General features: G+C 39.9%; 2 protein-coding genes across 2 annotated transcripts; both read left to right on the forward strand.

The window, feature by feature from the left end:
- The first annotated feature begins 5,057 nt into the window (after positions 1-5,057).
- LOC143685883 (keratin-associated protein 2-3-like) lies at positions 5,058-5,715 on the forward strand. Its single transcript, XM_077163025.1, has one exon. It carries the CDS (start codon positions 5,058-5,060, stop codon positions 5,457-5,459), a length of 402 nt encoding a protein of 133 aa, XP_077019140.1. The 3' UTR covers positions 5,460-5,715.
- Positions 5,716-10,435: 4,720 nt separating this feature from the next.
- Positions 10,436-11,405, forward strand: LOC143685884 (keratin-associated protein 1-1-like). Its single transcript, XM_077163026.1, has one exon. It carries the CDS (start codon positions 10,436-10,438, stop codon positions 11,006-11,008), a length of 573 nt encoding a protein of 190 aa, XP_077019141.1. The 3' UTR covers positions 11,009-11,405.
- Positions 11,406-17,744: the final 6,339 nt, after the last annotated feature.

The following is a 17,744-nucleotide window of genomic DNA, read 5'->3' on the forward strand; positions in this document are numbered from 1 at the left end:
TCACATTCACTTCCGGAGAAGATGGCGGCTTAGTAAGACACGCGGGTCTTAGTTCCTCCTCCAGAAAAGCAACTAAAGAAACAGAAACAATACGAAACAGCTCCCCGAGTCACGACAGAGACCAAAAAGACAGCGTACCCCATTCTGGAACAGCTGAACGGGCAGGGAGAATCTGCTGCGGTGAGATACCCGAGGGGTGCGCGTTTTCCCGGCCGGGGCGGCTGGCGACTGGGGTCCCCTCCACGCACGGGGCTCCCCGGTCTGACTGGGAACGTTGGATAGCGGGGCCCTCCCGTCACGCTTGGCGTTTCGGGCCAGCTGGGCAATTAGGACCGGCACTCTCCCAAGCCACGGCGGCCAGCGACCCCCACCTCCACGTGCGGTTTCCCGGGCCGACTGCCGTGCAGACAGACGAGCGCCACGAGCGCCACCTACTGGGCAGGAAAAGAAAAACAGAGCCCAGAGATTTCACAGAAAAAGCTTTCAACCAGCTGGGTCCCACACCCAGGGAAATCTGATCAAATGCCCAGACACCAGCAGAAAATAATGGATGACGCTCGGAAAATTGAAGATATGGCCCAGTCAAAGGAACAAACCAATAGTTCAAATGAGATACAGGAGCTGAGACAACTAATGCTGAATATACGAACAGAAATGGAAAAACTCTTCAAAAACCAAATCAATAAATTGAGGGAGGACATGAAGAAGACATGGGCTGAACAAAAAGAAGGAATAGAAAATCTGAAAAAACAAATCACAGAACTTATGGGAGTGAAGGACAAAGAAGAAAAAATGGAAAAAACAATGGATACCTACAATGGTAGATCTAAAGAGACAGAAGCTACAATTAGTGAACTGGAGGATGGAACATCTGAATTCCAAAAAAAAAACAGAAACTATAGGGAAAAGAATGGAAAAACTTGAGCAGGGGATCAGGGAACTGAATGACAATATGAAGCGCACAAATATACGTGTTGTGGGTGTCCCAGAAGGAGAAGAGAAGGGAAAAGGAGGAGAAAAACTAATGTAAGAAATTATCACTGAAAATTTCCCAACTCTTATGAAAGACCTAAATTTGCAGATCCAAGAAGTGCAGCGCACCCCAAAGAGAATAGACCCAAATAGGCGTTCTCCAAGACACTTACTAGTTAGAATGTCAGAGGTCAAAGAGAAAGAGAGGATCTTGAAAGCAGCAAGAGAAAAACAATCTGTCACATACAAGGGAAACCCAATAAGACTATGTGTAGATTTCTCAGCAGAAACCATGGAAGCTAGAAGACAGTGGGATGATATATTTAAATTACTAAAAGAGAAAAACTGCCAACCAAGAGTCCTATATCCAGCAAAATTGTCCTTCAAAAATGAAGGAGAAATTAAAACATTTATAGACAAAATGTCACTGAGGGAATTTGTGACCAAGAGACCAGCTCTGCAAGAAATACTAAAGGGAGCACTAGAGTCAGATACGAAAAGACAGAAGAGAGAGGTATGGAGTAAAGTGTAGAAAGAAGGAAAATCAGATATGATATATATAATACAAAAGCCAAAATGGTAGAGGAAAATATTATCCAAACAGTAATAATACTAAAAGTTAATGGACTGAATTCCCCAATCAAAAGACATAGAATGGCAGAATGGATTACGACCCAGCAATACCACTGCTAGGTATCTACTCAAAGGACTTAAGGGCAAAGACACAGACGGACATTTGCACACCAGTGTTTATAGCAGCATTATCTACAATCGCAAAGAGATGGAAACAGCCAAAATGTTCATCAACAGACGAGTGGCTAAACAAACTGTGGCGTATACCTACGATGGAATATTATGCAGCTTTAAGACAGACTAAACTTATGAAGCATGTAATAACATGGATGGACCTAGAGAACATTATGCTGAGTGAGTCTAGCCCAAAACTAAAGGACAAATACTGTAAGGTCCCACTGATGTGAACCGACATTCGAGAATCAGCTTGGAATATATCATTGGTAACAGAGACCAGCAGGAGTTAGAAACAGGGTAAGATAATGGGTAATTGGAGCTGAAGGGATACAGACTGTGCAACAGGACTAGATACAAAAACTCAAAAATGGACAGCACAATTATACCTAAGTGTAATGTAACTAGGTTGGAACACTGAATGAAGCTGCACCTGAAATATGGTTTTTTGTTTGTTTGTTTGTTTGTGTGTTTGTATCTTTTGTTTTTGTTTTTTTCTTTTTCCTTTTTATATATATATATATTTTATTAGTATTATTATTTTAATTCTCTTCTCTATATTAACATTCTATATCTTTTTCTGCTGTTTTGCTAGTTCTTTTCCTAAATCGATGCAAATGTACTAAGAAATGATGATCATACATCTATGTGATGATACTAAGAATTACTGAGTGCATTTGTAGAATGGAATGATTTCTAAATGTTGTGTTAATTTCTTTTCTTTTTTTGATTAATAAAAAAATTTTAAAAAAAAATTCACATTCATCTTTTTTAGAATCATCTCAATTGTATAAAACAAAGTGTACTTTTGATACGTCCCAAATTAAAGATTTTTTACAAATTGTTAGCCATTTCAGATTATACATGCTATTGTTTTTTCCATTTGGACAGACAACCAGGAGCGAGAACACAAAAAAAGGTTATTTTTTTCACATTAAAATTTGTTCAGGGCGGGTCGCCATGCCTCACTGGCAGAGTTCTTGCCTGCCATGCCAGAGACTTGGGTTCTTTTCCTGGTGCCTGCCCATGTTAAAAAAAATTTTTTGTTGTTCATACTGCTATTGTTGAATGACATTGTTAAACAGAGCCCCCACATTTGCTATGCAAAATATGTTGCCCATCACCAATAGGAATCTGTTTAAATTAATCTGAGGGTTATTTATTTACTGAGCATGTTTTTCTAAAACTTCCCTCTGGGTTGCATGAGCTGTGGGATTCTCGGTAGAACTCATGCCACTCCTACAATTCCAACACAATTACATTCCATCAGCTCAATAATAGCCTGACTCCCCTTAACAGCGACTGATGCTTCAAGAAAAGGAGCTCTGTATCTTCCTTCTAGTTTCTTTAATTTTATTTCATGCTCTTAATGAACAATCTTATTTAACGTATATTCTGTGATATGCTGAGTAGGGAAGTAGACCTTTGCCATGTCAAATATATTAATCTTTTTTCTACATTCAAAATTGAGAATTTATAATGAATGTAACATGACCATTTTAAAATATATTTTCTGATTTGACACAAACTTACAAGGTGCTTACTACATGCCAAGCTCTGTTTTTAGGGTTTGACAAATACTGGTTCATTCAATCCTCAAAACAATCCTAAGAAATATGTACTATTATTATTTCCCACGACCTGAGGTCACACAGCCAGTGAGTGGTAAAACTTTAAATAGGCGTGGTCTCATTTTAGGATAAGTGGTATCAGAAAATAGCACATGACCTACCACCAGTGTCAAACCACCCGGCTCTGTGGCATGAGTTATGAAGCATGAGCCATATCTTCTCTGTCTGAAAATGAAGTTTGATATGATGAGTGTGTTAAGAGTGAATAAACACTAGATGAGCTTACTAAAGGATTCATGGACTCTCTGGTTTTGTGGATCCTTGTAAAGGGGCAAGAAAAGTCACTTTGAAGTGACTTTGGCTCAGAAGTGTTTGGAGAAGAAAAATCAGTCCTGTTATCTTAAGAGGTTTTAGTGTCTTCCAAAAAGGCTCTTATTGCACCAAACGTGATCATGAAACCCCAGAACGAGAAACTCGATATTGACATGATGTGCCATGAAAAGAGCAGAATACATAACTTTTTATCTAGGCTCTGATGACCGCTTTGAAAAATTCACGTGTGCCGTGAACAAGGGAAAGAACATGACACACCAGAGAGTTGACAGAGTTCAGCGATAAGACTGATTTCTCCATCTTCCATCTCCCCAATTGTGTTTTGAAACGATGTAATAAATTCTATTTGGGAGCTGTAGCTTTAAAGTCACAACATTTTGAATAATGGGAATGATCCTAAAAACCCTTTCTGGTGAACAATGGGAGAGGTAAGACTGAGAAGTAATGAAAATATTTTTCCCATGCGATTCCTATACTGTCTTTGATGATGCTTCCTGGAGAAGCATCCATATATATCCATCATGATTCTACTAGGACCACAGCAAAACTGTGTGGCCTCCTAATGTGCCTCCCTGAAAAATGTATTGCATGTGTCTGCAATGCTCCCCATCATGTCACTCCATAGTCGGGCACCCATGCCAAGATAAATTTCAGAAAAAACCTACTCACCACGCAACTCTTCATCAAATATGGAAAAAAAACGAGCACGGAAAAGTCATGTCTCAGAGATAAATTAAGTATCCTAGACCAGAAGGACCTGAGTTGCACACAAACTGAGCTAGAGAAAGAAAAACTTCATGGCAGTTTTCATGTTTTATTCTAATATTCCTGCTTTACAAAAATAAGTTCTCACCCTCCCCTTACAATATATGAGCGGCTGCCCTATTTAAGGCACATTACAAATACATTCCACTATATCAAGTGATATGCAGATGCATTCCCCTGGCACCCAAATGCAAAGACCGGTCTAATGTGTCTGATTCATGTGTAAAATCTTTCAGGGAAGCTGCTGGAGCCAATGTCAGGTTCTATTCAGTGTGTTAGGCACACCTGTATGTTTAATTTGTTGGGAAGATTGCAGTTCCTTTAGAATCATTTTTCCCAGATTAAACTGGCTGGCATCCATTCAAAATAAAAATCAAGAGTTACCATCACCATAAATAGCTGTGAGTTCTTAGATCTGAAGATGAGCAGCTTGAATGCATCCACATTTAGGGATGAAACAAGAATTCCTTAATGAGATCATGAGTATGTCTTAAGCAATGTGACCATTAGTCAAAATAAAATTCTCCCTAATTGCCCAAAAGATTAATTAGGAGGTCATCAGCACCTGGCCAGGGTATATAAAGGGTCCAGGGAGGGAGGAAGACATTCACACCTGAGAAAACTCAGCTCCTCTCAACAAACCCACCCGCACCAGCCCCACACTCCACCATGACCGGCTCCTGCTGCGGCTCCGCCTGCTGTGCCAACAGCTGTGGGGGCGGCTGCTGCCAGCCCTGCTGCTGCCAGCCCTGCTGCTGCCGCGACCCCTGCTGCTGCCGCCCCGTGTCCTGCCAGACCACCGTGTGCCGCCCCGTGACATGCGTGACGCGCTGCACCCGCCCCATCTGTGAGCCCTGCCGCCGGCCCATCTGTTGCGACGCCTGCTCCCTGCAGGAGGGCTGCTGCCGCCCCATCGCCTGCTGCCCCACGTCCTGCACGGCCGTGGTCTGCCGCCCCTGCTGCTGGGCCTCCACCTGCTGCCAGCCCATCTCGGTGCAGTCGCCCTGCTGCCGCCCCCACTGCTGTCAGCCTGCCCCCTGCCGCTCCACCTGTCGGACCTGCTGCTGCTGAGCAGGGCACTAACTGCCAAGAGCAAGCACGACACCTGAAAAAGTGATATTCCCATTTTCTTAACCTAACAAACCTCCTGCCCTGAGCCATCAAGAACTCAGGCCAACCCGGCTATGAATGGAGCTCCAGACCTCAGCTCATCTATTAAGCTTCTGACCTAGGGCTGCTCTCAAGTCTTTCTAGCAGAAATAACTTCCTTCTTCCAATCTTAGATCTTAGGTCTTGGGGCATGCTTATGTTCTAATAAACTTTTCTTCTCTGGCCTAGCAAACACAACTTTGTTTCTCTTTATTCATTCTAATTTTTTTTTCACTGTATTTAAACATACTAAACAACACAAAGACAAACAACCCAATTAAAAAGTGGGTAAAGGCTGATGTGGCCTCTCTCTCTCTAGGCCCAACTCTGCAAGGAAATTCCTTGCCACACCCCCACGCCCCACCCCGCGAACGACATGACATTCAGGGATGAAGTTCTCCCTGGGAGTGTGTGGCAGATGTGTCTGGTCCTGGCACCATGGGATGCACAATGCCTTCTGTACCAAGGGGAGGAAAAGAGGAATTAAATGATACCTAATAAAATAAGGCATCAGTGGCCAAAACAGATCAAATGGAATTGAGAGGCTACTCTGGAGACAACTCTTTTGCAAGCTTCAATTGATAATGCTGATTGTCATGGTTTTCTAAACCTCTAACAGCATCACACCTGTTGACTCTTGAGAACTGAGACTCTATAAAGGTTTCATGCACTAAGTTTGCTTTCCTGGAACCTATAATTCTCAGAGGGTTCCTAGGCAAATAAATTTTGAAACCCAGAGGGACAAGCCTCTCCAAGATTATCAGTTAATTACATCCCCCTATCCTTTAGTATCGACACCCCTTCTCAACATGAAAAAGTCAGAATGGGTGTTGCCCAGGGATTCTTATAGATTGGGAGAGGGATTAGGGGAGAAGGAGAATTTGCGTGCCTTGAAGACTATTCTAAAAATATGCCCTTAATTCAGTAAGCACTTGACAGCCGTTGAAAGAGAGAATAGGCTTAACAGAGAGAATAGGACTTGGCAAACCAGTATGATTGCTGAATCCTATATTAACATCCCATCTAGCCTCTAGTGTTTAGGAGGAGCTAGAAGGAAAACTCTGAGATGGTGGAATAGTAAGTAGCCCATGACACACTCTGTGATCTGGTCTGTAGCTATTGGTTAAAGCGCACTTTGAAAATTGTTGCTTTTTTCCTTTTTTGCTTTGTATAATGTTATATTTTACAATAAAAAACGTAAAAACAAAAAGTGGGCAAAGGACTTGAGTAGACATTACTCCAAAGAAGATATACAAATGGCCAATAAGCACATGAAAAGATGCACATCACTAGCCATTAGGGAAATGCAAATCAAAATCAGAATGAGATACCACTTCATACCACTAGAAGGACCATCATTTTAAAAATGTAAAATAACTAGTACTGACACATATGCAAAGAAATTGGAATCCTCATGCAATGTTGGTGGGAATGTGAAATGGGGCAGCTAAGCACAGTACTGCATATTACCCAGCAACTCCATTTCTAGGTATATACCCAAAAGAATTGAAAGAAAGGACCCAGACAAATATTTGCACATCAATGTTCATAGCAACATTAGTCACAATAGTCAAAATGTGAAAGCAACCCAAGTGTCCATCAGCAAATGAATAGATAAACAAATATGATATATACACACAATGGAATGTTGTTCACATGTAAAATGGTTTTGATACACACTACAATGTGAATGAACTTTGAAGATATGCTGACTGAAATAAGTCAGACAGATAAGAGGAAATAAGGGGACAGATGTTGTATGATTTCACTTTTATAATATAACTAGAATATGTAATTTTATAGAGACAGAAATTAGAGTACAGGTTATCAGGGGCATATGTGTGTGTGTGTGTAGTGGGTTAATGCATAACAGGAGCAGATTTTTGTTGGAGTAATGGGGAATGTCCAGTAAGGTATGGTGGTGAGGGTAGCACATAGTGAATGTCATTGATCCCAGTGAATTGATCCCACTGAATTGTATGCTTGGGAGTGGTTGAGATGAGAAATGTCATGCAGTATAAATGTTTCCACAATTAAAAAGAATTTGAAAGAAAAAAAAAGAATTTGGATGCACGAATGGTTCAGTGGTAGAATGCTCACCTCCCAAGCAGGAGATCCAAGTTCGATTCCCAGACCATGCACCCAAAAAAAAAGAAAAAAGAAAGAATTTAAACACACAAAAGTGTATTGATTGCCTAACATCTGCAAGTCACAAACTGCATGGCATATGATGGTAAATTAAGATTGAGTTTATAAAGTTCCCTTTTCAAGGAACTTCTAGGAGAATTAGCCAAAAGTCAGAGCAACTTTACTTAAAAGTTGAATATAAAAAATAAATGTGCAGCACACTGTACAGTGTCAGCTGAAAAGTCACTATTGATGGGAGAATGACAAAGACTGAAAGAGAAGCTAGTATTTTATATAGGGTAAAATTTTGGCATGCGTACCTGAGGGAAGACAGCATTCTCAGCAGTGGAACAGTATAAGTGATGGTATAAAAAGAGGGGCCAGTAAAGGTTGGTCACAGGACATTTTGGCTGGGAGCCAAATTTGGAAAATAAATTTGGAGAATTTACATTCCTTAAAGACTATTCTAAAAATATGCCCTTAATTCAGTAAGTACTTGACAGCCATTGAAAGCTTTGGGGCAGAGGGATGGATGACATGACAGGAGGTTGGCACTGGAATGATTCAAATGGCAGCTGCATATAAAGACACAGGTCAAAGGATAGATATATAGCAACTAATTAAGAGGTTTTGACCTCACCCGAATAAGTGATTTCCAATAAAGACTGAACTAGGGTGATGGTGATAGAACAGAACAAAGAAGACAAGGTGAGTGTGGAAAATATAGAGGCCCAGCTGGTGATAACTGACTTGAATGTGAGAAACAAGAAATAGGAAGAAAATGTGACTTTCTGCAATTCTAGAGGAAATTCTTCCTGTCAAAGACACTTAGAAAATTTCAATATATTTGTGCTGATTGTGTGTTCAAAATCAGTATTCCATATTACATTCTGCCTGCCACCAACATTTCTATTCCTGAGGTATTATAATATATTAAAAACAAAACAATATGAGATAAGGAGTTTTACTTTCAATAATTGATCCTGTGAAGTAACATGGTATAAAAGAAAAAGAACTGGCCGAGCAGGAACAGGAATTTTATACCCAGCTTTTCTGGCTATGTACTGTATAATTGCATCAAGTCACTTAACCTCTCCAAAATGCAGCCATTCCCACACTCAGTCGTTTCTAACATAACTGAACCCCATGGGAAATTAGAAGTGATCCATACCACCACCACATGTTCCAACTTAGAACTTGGAAGCTGAATGATTCTCTACTCAACTCTTTCCCTTGATTAATCCTCCTATCAATACTACACTGGTTTGTGCACTAGAATAAGATATGAGAAGAGAGATTACATCTTACTTTCTGTATAACCTTTCAGTACTCTGCATAATAGGACTGAATAAACATGTGTTACTTATAACAAGAATGAGCTCTGTTTCCACACCTATAAAATCAAGTGGTTGGGCAAGATGATTTATTAATTCCCTTCGCTCTCCAGTATTTGATGATTCCATACAACTATTTTCCAACTTCAAATCTACAGTCATGGTTACTATATGACAGGAACATCTTCATTGAAATTGGCATGAATCACATTGCAATGTAATTCTAATCCTTATAGAAACCAATATCCCCATTTCTCCAAAAGTTATGAACTTCTATCACGATGGGAAAGGAGAAAAAAGCTATCAGGTGCAGAAATATATGTTTGTCGGCCACTATATTTTTCATTTACCCCATGTAACCTCAAACTCCCAGTAGAAAAACACAGTATTTTTTTTGGCAAACATTGGAAATTATCTCAGTTTTTATTTTACTGAAATTTATCTTAATCTCTTTGCTTTTATACCTATGGAATTATGTTTGGTCAGCTATTCCCTAACCTGCCTTTTAAGCACCGTAATCAAACAAAGCATTTTTTCACTTCTGCCCCTTCTTTTATTGTTTCCCTTTCACAAATTCTTTTATCATGCTCTCTAGTCAAATATTCTTTCATAGGACACATTGTATAATAACATAAACATGATATAAACTGAAGTAAATTCCACCTTTGAAGAATAAATATTGCTCAGATAATCCATAGCCCAACAATTTTTATCTTTTCAGAGAGGTGTCAATTGAATTAAAATTTTTGTGATTTTTTTTCAAAAACAGGATATGAATTTTAACTTTTTAAAAATTTGTGCTAACAGAAGATACAAAATGAATTGGAATGGAAGAGAGTTTGTGCTATTTGTTTCCTCCCAGGTGAAAAATGCACCCTCAAGTTTGACTTTTTGAAGTACAGGAGAGATGGTAGAAATTTCACAGAATTTCCATGAACCTGGAGTTTATCAGTTTCTATCTGGCTGATTTTACAGCTTATAATCGTATTACTCTAAAAAATAGGCAATGATTAATAATATTTTCTCTTTTGGAAAGAGGGGATGAGGTTTGGTGAAAATGACCCCAAAATTGCATCATCTTATGTGCAGAGTCACCTTGTCAGATGATGCAACCACAAGTGCAAAAGGGAGCTGAGATACGGATAGAAATTACAGCATTGTTTGTAAACAAAACACTAACATTTCCTCTAAGGATGAACACATTTGGTGACTATTAGCTGAGCAATAAAGTAAAACCAATTTAAAGATATATTTAAAATAACTCAGTAGTTGATCAGGCGATCCCAGGAAAGTTGGTCGAAAGAGTAACACGAGAAAAATGTTGTCCATTACAAACAGAGGACCTGGCCAGGGCTATAAAAGGCCAGATGTGGAATGAACAGCTCAAACCCAGAAACTTCACTTAACAGCCCAACTCTCAACACCTCTCCTGAGACCATGGCCTGCTGCCACACCAGCTTCTGTGGATTTCCCACCTGCTCCACTGACGGGACCTGTGGCTCCAGCTGCTGCCAGCCAAACTGTTGCCAGAACAGCTGCTGCCAAACAGGCTGCGGCGGGTCCAGCTGCTGCCAGCCAAGCTGCTGCCAGACCAGCTGCTGTCAGCCCAGCTGCTGCCAGACCAGCTGCTGCGGGACTAGCTGTGGCACTGGCTGTGGCACTGGCTGTGGCACCGGCTGTGGCACTGGCTGTGGCACCTGCTGTGGCACTGGCTGTGGTACCGGCTGTGGCACCGGCTGTGGCACCGGCTGTGGCCAGGACGGTGGCAGTGGAGGTGTGAGCTGCCGCGTCAGGTGGTGCCGCCCAGACTGCCGTGTGGAGGGCACCTGCCTTCCCCCCTGCTGTGTGGTGGGCTGCATCCCCCCATCCTGCTGCCAGCTGCACTACGCCCAGGCCTCCTGCTGCCGCCCATCCTACTGTGGGCAGTCCTGCTGCCGCCCAGCCTGCTGCTGTGGGTGTTGCTACCAGCCCAGCTGCTGTGAGCTCGCCTGCTGCCAGCCCACCTGCTAAAAACTTGCTTCTGATGGGAATCCTGAGAAAAGAGGACTTCCAAACTATCCAATGTAGAATCCCAATGAACTTCTGAGCTCCAATATCCATAACCCAGCTTGCAATCTCTTAACACAGCCACATAATTTCCCTGGGATTTAAATTTATTTATAACAGAAGACTAGGAACCTTTCATAGACCTGGATATCAACAGAAGTCCCACAACGTGAAAAGGGATATGTAATCTTTACTCTAAACATCATCTGAAATATTTCAGAAATACTCAACAGCTCATTGGAACTTGGATTTCATGATTTTTTCTTCTCGTCTTCAGTGATGAAGTCATTGTTGAAGTTTTATTTTACTTGGATTTTCCTAATAATGTTGGGATACCAAGATTTTTCAAATTTTCAATAAATGTGGCATTGCATTATGGTTTTTTCCTTGTTCTTTTCTCTTTTAAGAATGGTTCTTTAGATGCTATCATCCATATTTTAAAACTTCAATCTTCATGTGAGATCAAAGGGAGATATGTTTATTTGGTGCAAAATTCATATTTTGGGTCATGCGTTACCTAATTGAGCTTGCATGGTCAGTTTAGTTGAACACCATAAGTATACGGAAACCTGAATACAGCATGAGATTGTGTAGGTTTGTCCAGGTTAGTGTGAAGCCCCAATATATCCCAGAGTAATTTGGGCAGTGAATACAAAAGTATTTGCAAAGCCCCCTTGAAGGATTTGGGAGAAAGGAGGAAATATTCTACTTCCCCATTTGGAGAATTCCTGATGTTTTCACAAGCAGGGGGGACAACAAAATCAATAGGTTGAGCCCTCAATCTTGGGGTTCACCTCTATGAAACTTATTTCTGCAAAGGAGAAGCTAAGCCTACTTATAATTATGCCTAAGAGTCTCCCCCAGAGAACCTCTTTTGTTGCTCAGATGTGCCCTCTCTCTCTAAGCCAACTTGGCAGGTGAACTCACTAACCTCCCCGCCACATGAGACATGATTCCCAGGGGTGTAAATCTCCTTGGAAACATGGGACAGAACTTCTGGGAAAAACTGGGACCCAGCATCATGAGATTAAGAAAGACTGCTTGACCAAAAGAGGGAAGAGAGAAATGAGACAAAATAAAGTTTCAGTGGCTGAGAGATTTCAAACAGAGTCAAGAGGTTATCCTGGAGGTTATTCTTATGCATTATATAGATATCCCTTTTTAGTTTATGGTGATTTGGAGTGGCTAGAGGGAAGAACCTGAAACTGTTGAGCTGTATTCCAGTAGCCTTGATTCTTGAAGACGATTGTATAATGATAGAGCTTTCACAATGTGACTGTGTGATTGTGAAAACCTTGTGTCTGATGCTCCGTTTATCCAAGGTATGGACAGATAAGTAAACAAATAGGGATAAAAACAGATAAATAATAGGGGGATAAAGGGTAAAATAAAATGGGTAGATGGAAATACTAGTGGTCAATGAGAGGGAGAGGTAAGGGATGTGGCACTCATGAGTTTTTCTTTTTTCTTTTTATTTCTTTTTCTGGAGTGAGGCAAATGTTCTAAAAATGATCATGATGATGAACACATCACATCACAATATGTGATGATATTGTGAGCCATTGATTGCACACCATGTATGGACTGTATGTGTGTGAAGATGTGTCAATAAAAATATTAAAAAAAAAAAAAAGAATGTCCTTTAGACCCCTGCCCTCTGGAGCCCTAAGTTCTCGTCTTTTATCTAAACTTGTGCACACACAGACACAGGTACCTTTTTTCCCCATTTCTCTGCCAATTCCAAGCACCCAGACTTCAAAGGAAGATAGGGACTGTTGAGAGATTGAAAAGTGCTGTCTCTGCCTATGAGCAGAGAAAAAGTTGAGGTACATATAAATTTTAGCTGTATTAGTGGGTGTATGAACCAGTTTTAAAATGAAATTTTCTCTCAAATGAAAATAAGAACCAATGATTCCTTGGGTGGGCCAACCAGGTGAGGTCAACTTAGTTAAAACCAGTTCACACATCCCTTGATTTTGTGGTGGTTGTTTTTTTAAGTGACTATTGTTATTGTCATTTTCATTGTTATTATTGTTTGGGGTTCCTTGTGCTTTTGTTTTCCTTTGCACCTCTCCACCCTAAAACTCACAATATTGTGGGGGAGAAACCATGGCTAAATTCTCTGCTGCCACAACATGTAGCAGCAAATCAGCTCCCAGCACACAGCTGGCCCGCAGCATGCAGTAATCACTATTGATTCAAAGCTTTATTTAGCCTTGATCTACACGTTTTATACTCGATAAGGTCTTGCTACAATGTATTACTGAGGTTAAGAAACGAATTATCATTCTTCCTCCCCCAATATTAAACTGTGAAATTTGTGATTCATTTTAAATTCTGAATGGATCAGAGCTCGGTTTGCATGTCCAGCTAATTTATTTCTACACATTTTGTTTGAGTTTCTTTTTCCTTCTCTCAGGACTTTTACAAAAAAAAAGTGTATGTGTATGTGTATGTGTATATATGTATATATAAATGTATCTTTTGAAAAGTTTTTTGAGGTGCAAGTTTTTCTTTTTCTCCTGGATTAATGGATACAGTATTATAATGCAATCACTACACTAAGCTTAAGCGAAACAAAAAGCCCCTGAATGACTGTCTTCCTAATGGCTCTGGGGAAGCCACCTGACAATCAGAGGCCACTTTCAGAACCGCATCCTATTTTCTGACTTTCTGTCTCTTTCCTCTTTTCTCTTTCTTCAAAAAGGAAGCTAATTCTAATGATTTCAGCCCATGCATTAAACAGCAAATGAGAATAAATGTGTAGAATTTCATATTTTTCTAAAGGGAACTTTAAAAACTGTTGCTACATATTACGTACAAAATTAATTTATGCCACATGAACAGAGACTCACAAGCTGGGTTTTGGTACTTTTGCTCCTCTTTGTATTCAATAGTATAGTACTTCCAAATTCACAATGAAAAGAAAAACTGTTCTGTCTTGAACCATCTAAGCAAAAAACATTATATTTAAAAAAGTGAAAAAAAAATAGAATGGTCCTTTAAAGGTGGTTTTTCCTTTTTTCTCTGTTAAATGGCCTGATATTCTGCAGCCAAAATATGTGATTAAAAGAATACATTGGTATTTAGGAACTATATCCTGAGGTCCTCCCTTGTGCAAGGTGGTGGATTAGATGTTCGAGAAGATGAGTTTTACAAAAAGAAATTTCATGTCATTCAGACTCTTGCTGTGTTGCCACGTGTATTCACATCACTCATATGCCAATATGTGTACAATCCATTCAGACATCAAGAAGATACACAAAAGTCTATTTCTAACAACAATTGGCGAGATAGTAAAATGATATAAGATGTAAAGGCATCCTGAATTCTAGTCTCAGGTTTTAACTACCGTTCTATGAATTCTTAAGGCAGCCCCTTCAAATTTCCTTGACACCTACTTCTAAATCTGGAAGATAACAGAATTGAGTTTTATTACTTCCAAGGTCCCTTCTAGGAATATGATGGTAAATCTATTCCTAAGCTGATGACTTAATAGCAACTAATCCCTTCAGATGCCCAAAGAGCAAAAATATTCAAATTGTCAAAAACATTACGTGTTACCATCATCTTAAAGACTTAAAAGGTACATAAGAACATTAAAGAGGCTGAGAAGTACTGCAATAAAGAAATCCCTAAAACCTTCACCCCCAAAAGGATTTAACCAGGGACTTCTCTGTCTATTTAATCATGTTAATATCCCATAAAACTAGCGTTTCTCAAAATACAGTTTAGAAAATGATGAAAGAGAAAATCAATTGATGCTTTTTTAATACTTCTCATGTCTCATGTCCTTTTACATCTTATGAAGCAAAAAATAAGTGTTCATTACAGGGATCGATTTACATGAACATGTTCTAACCATGCACCATCCCTATTCTTATTCTAATTTCTAGAGAGAGTGCGAGAATGCAGCAAGGCGAAAATCAAAGACACATGATGGGGCATTCCAAGGTGCATTTGGGAATTAGATAAAGTCCCCCTTCTGAGTACATGCAGACCCAGGGGTGCAAAACTTATAAAGCCTGTGTGTCTTTGTGCTGTGATAAGCTGCCCCTTACTCTGGATGGACAGGGCCCTATATCAATGCAAAGAACCTGCATCTCCATACACAACGACCCAACCAAAGCGGGTCAACATTCTATTCCCCTCATATGCAGTCATCATGTCTCCCATTAGGGTGGGAGGATTTCAGCTGGATGCACCTTATACTTAGAGGAGCTTTGCCTTAGAAGTACCAGGGAGACTCAGGTTGGCATTCAGAAGAGATGAAAAGGAAATTGTTACTTGGTTCAAGACAAGATTGGCAATGAGAGGAGGCCCTTGACATTTATATGTGGTCCAGCCTAGGTCACTAAAACGGGAGACCAGAATGGGAGTCCTTGGCAGGGATGGCATGAACATTTAACTGGTGCTCGACCATGTCTTACCTTTCAGAAATCCCACCACAGCAGATGGAACCGCATTAAAGAACTGGTAAAGCGGAGGTTAAGGAACTAAGAGAACTTCCAAAATTCATAACTAGAAAATGGGAACTCTGGGATTTTAAAGGGAAAAAAAATTCAGAAGACTGGTATCTGTGCTGATCTGAATCAGTTACATCCCCAGAAAAGCCTGTATTCTTTTAATCCTTCCCCGTGGGTGCAGACTTACTGTAGGTAGTTTCCATTGAAATGTGACCTAGCCGATTCAAAGTGGGTCTTTTATAAGTGGAGTCTTTTATGGGTGGCTCTTTTGCTGGAGTCCTTTAAAGAGGATGAAAGGCAGGGAACTTTAGAGAGAGCTCAGAAAGACAGAAACACCCTGGGAGAAACAAGCAAAGACCCACAGACACCCACAGATATTTTGGAAAGAAGGACCAGCAGATATTGCCACATGCCTTCCTATGTCACAGAGGAAACTTGAAGGCCAGCAGCCTTTCCTGAAAGAAGATATCTTCCTCTTGATGCCTTAATTTGGACATTTTCATGGCTTCAGGACTATAAATCTATAACCTAATAAATCCCCTTTGTAAAAGCCAATCCATTTCTGCTATATTGCATTAGGCAGTTTTAGCAAACCGAAACAGTATCTCTAAATAGAAGCCAAATATTCAAGAATTCCAGGCAAACACATCCTTTCTATTTATGGTACAAGAATGGTCTGAGCCTTATAACATAAATGAAGTAATGAGAAATAATCAAAGATAAAAAGCAGGGTAACAAAAACATCTTAAATGTAAAGGGACTGGCTTTTTCCCCCACAAAGAAGACCAAGAATAGGGGTGCCCAGGACTTGAGAAGGACAGAAAATTATGCAGTCATCATTAATGACTAATTTATTACTCTATTTCCATGGGAGCCTATCAAGAAGAAATGGATTTTAGTGGTCAGAGGCAGGATTCTGGTTAAATTTTACTTTCTAAGGGAATATTCAGATTAGCCTTCATTCTATGGCAGCAGAGTGGAGTACTCAAATTTTAGGTGCCAGATTTTTTTTTTAAGAATTCTCTAAGGCTATCTAAAGATCATAGAAGGAAGATGTCAGAAAAATTAATACTGAGTTAAATTACACACTTAGGGAGATATTTTAAATGGTAACACAGTAGAAAAGCATGGAAATGATGATCCAATATGTAATGTTCCTATTTCCAGCACTCTTATCAATATATGTTTTCAAATCCTCAAATGTGAACTTTTTACAAGGGGAGTGTGCTGGTTTGAAACTGCTATGTACCCCCAGAGAAGCCATGTTCTTTTAACCCAATCTTGTGGGGAAGATCTATTGCTGGGAGGGATCTTTTCATTAGGTTGTTTACATGGAGATGGGGCCCCATCCATTCAAGGTGGGTCTTGAGCCACTTGCTTGAGTCCTTTAAAAGAGCCCAGAGAGTTGAGAGAAACTAAGAAAGAAAATACTCCAGCAAAAGCAAGAAGGACCTCCAGGAGCTGAGAGCCATTTTGAAATCAACCCAGGAGAGAAGGGCCAGCAGATACCACCATGTGCCTTCTCATGTGACAGTGGAACCCAGATGCAATCAGCCTTTTTTTCAGTGAAGATATCCTTTTGTTGATGCCTTATTTTGGATATTTCCATGGCCTTAGAATTGTAACTTGTAACTTAATAAATCCCCTTTGTAAAAGCCAATCCAATGTTGCATTCCGGCAGCTTTAACAAACCAAAACAGGGAAATAACATATCTTTTTAGTACCAAAGATTCTGCTGAATTTAAATACACATTCAATAGCTCTTGAGATTGTGATAATGACAAATCCATGTATTTCAAATACCCAAGGAGAAAAAGACAACTAATAAAAGAATTTGTGTTATGGACTTTCTGAAGTTCAGGAAGCAAGAAATTCACAATAACGGTATCATTTCAATGAAATTTGATGAAGGATTTTAAAATTATGTCAATTCTGAATGGGAAAACACTATGATCTAGCCTCGAAGCAGTCAACATAAAGAAGCAGAACTAACACTTGGCATTCTGGTTCACATGACTGTCATTTTAACTTCCATTTGTCTGTAATAGAGCTTACATTAGTTTCCTATGGCTGCCATAATAAAGATTCACAAGTGGAGTGGATTAAAACAACAGAAATTTATTGTCTCACTGTTCTGGAGTTTTGTAGCCCAAAATAAAGGTGTCCGAAGGGCCATGATCCCTCTGAAGGTTCTAGGGAAGAATCCTTCCCTGCTTCTGGGAGTTTCTAGCAGT

Source organism: Tamandua tetradactyla, chromosome 6, assembly GCF_023851605.1.
Source record: "Tamandua tetradactyla isolate mTamTet1 chromosome 6, mTamTet1.pri, whole genome shotgun sequence".
Lineage (NCBI taxonomy): Eukaryota > Metazoa > Chordata > Mammalia > Pilosa > Myrmecophagidae > Tamandua > Tamandua tetradactyla.

What these genes read in the sequence shown, in the direction of transcription:
- LOC143685884 (XM_077163026.1), top strand. Translation starts at nt 10,436, where the DNA reads ATGGCCTGCTGCCACACCAGCTTCTGTGGATTTCCCACCTGCTCCACT.
- LOC143685883 (XM_077163025.1), top strand. Translation starts at nt 5,058, where the DNA reads ATGACCGGCTCCTGCTGCGGCTCCGCCTGCTGTGCCAACAGCTGTGGG.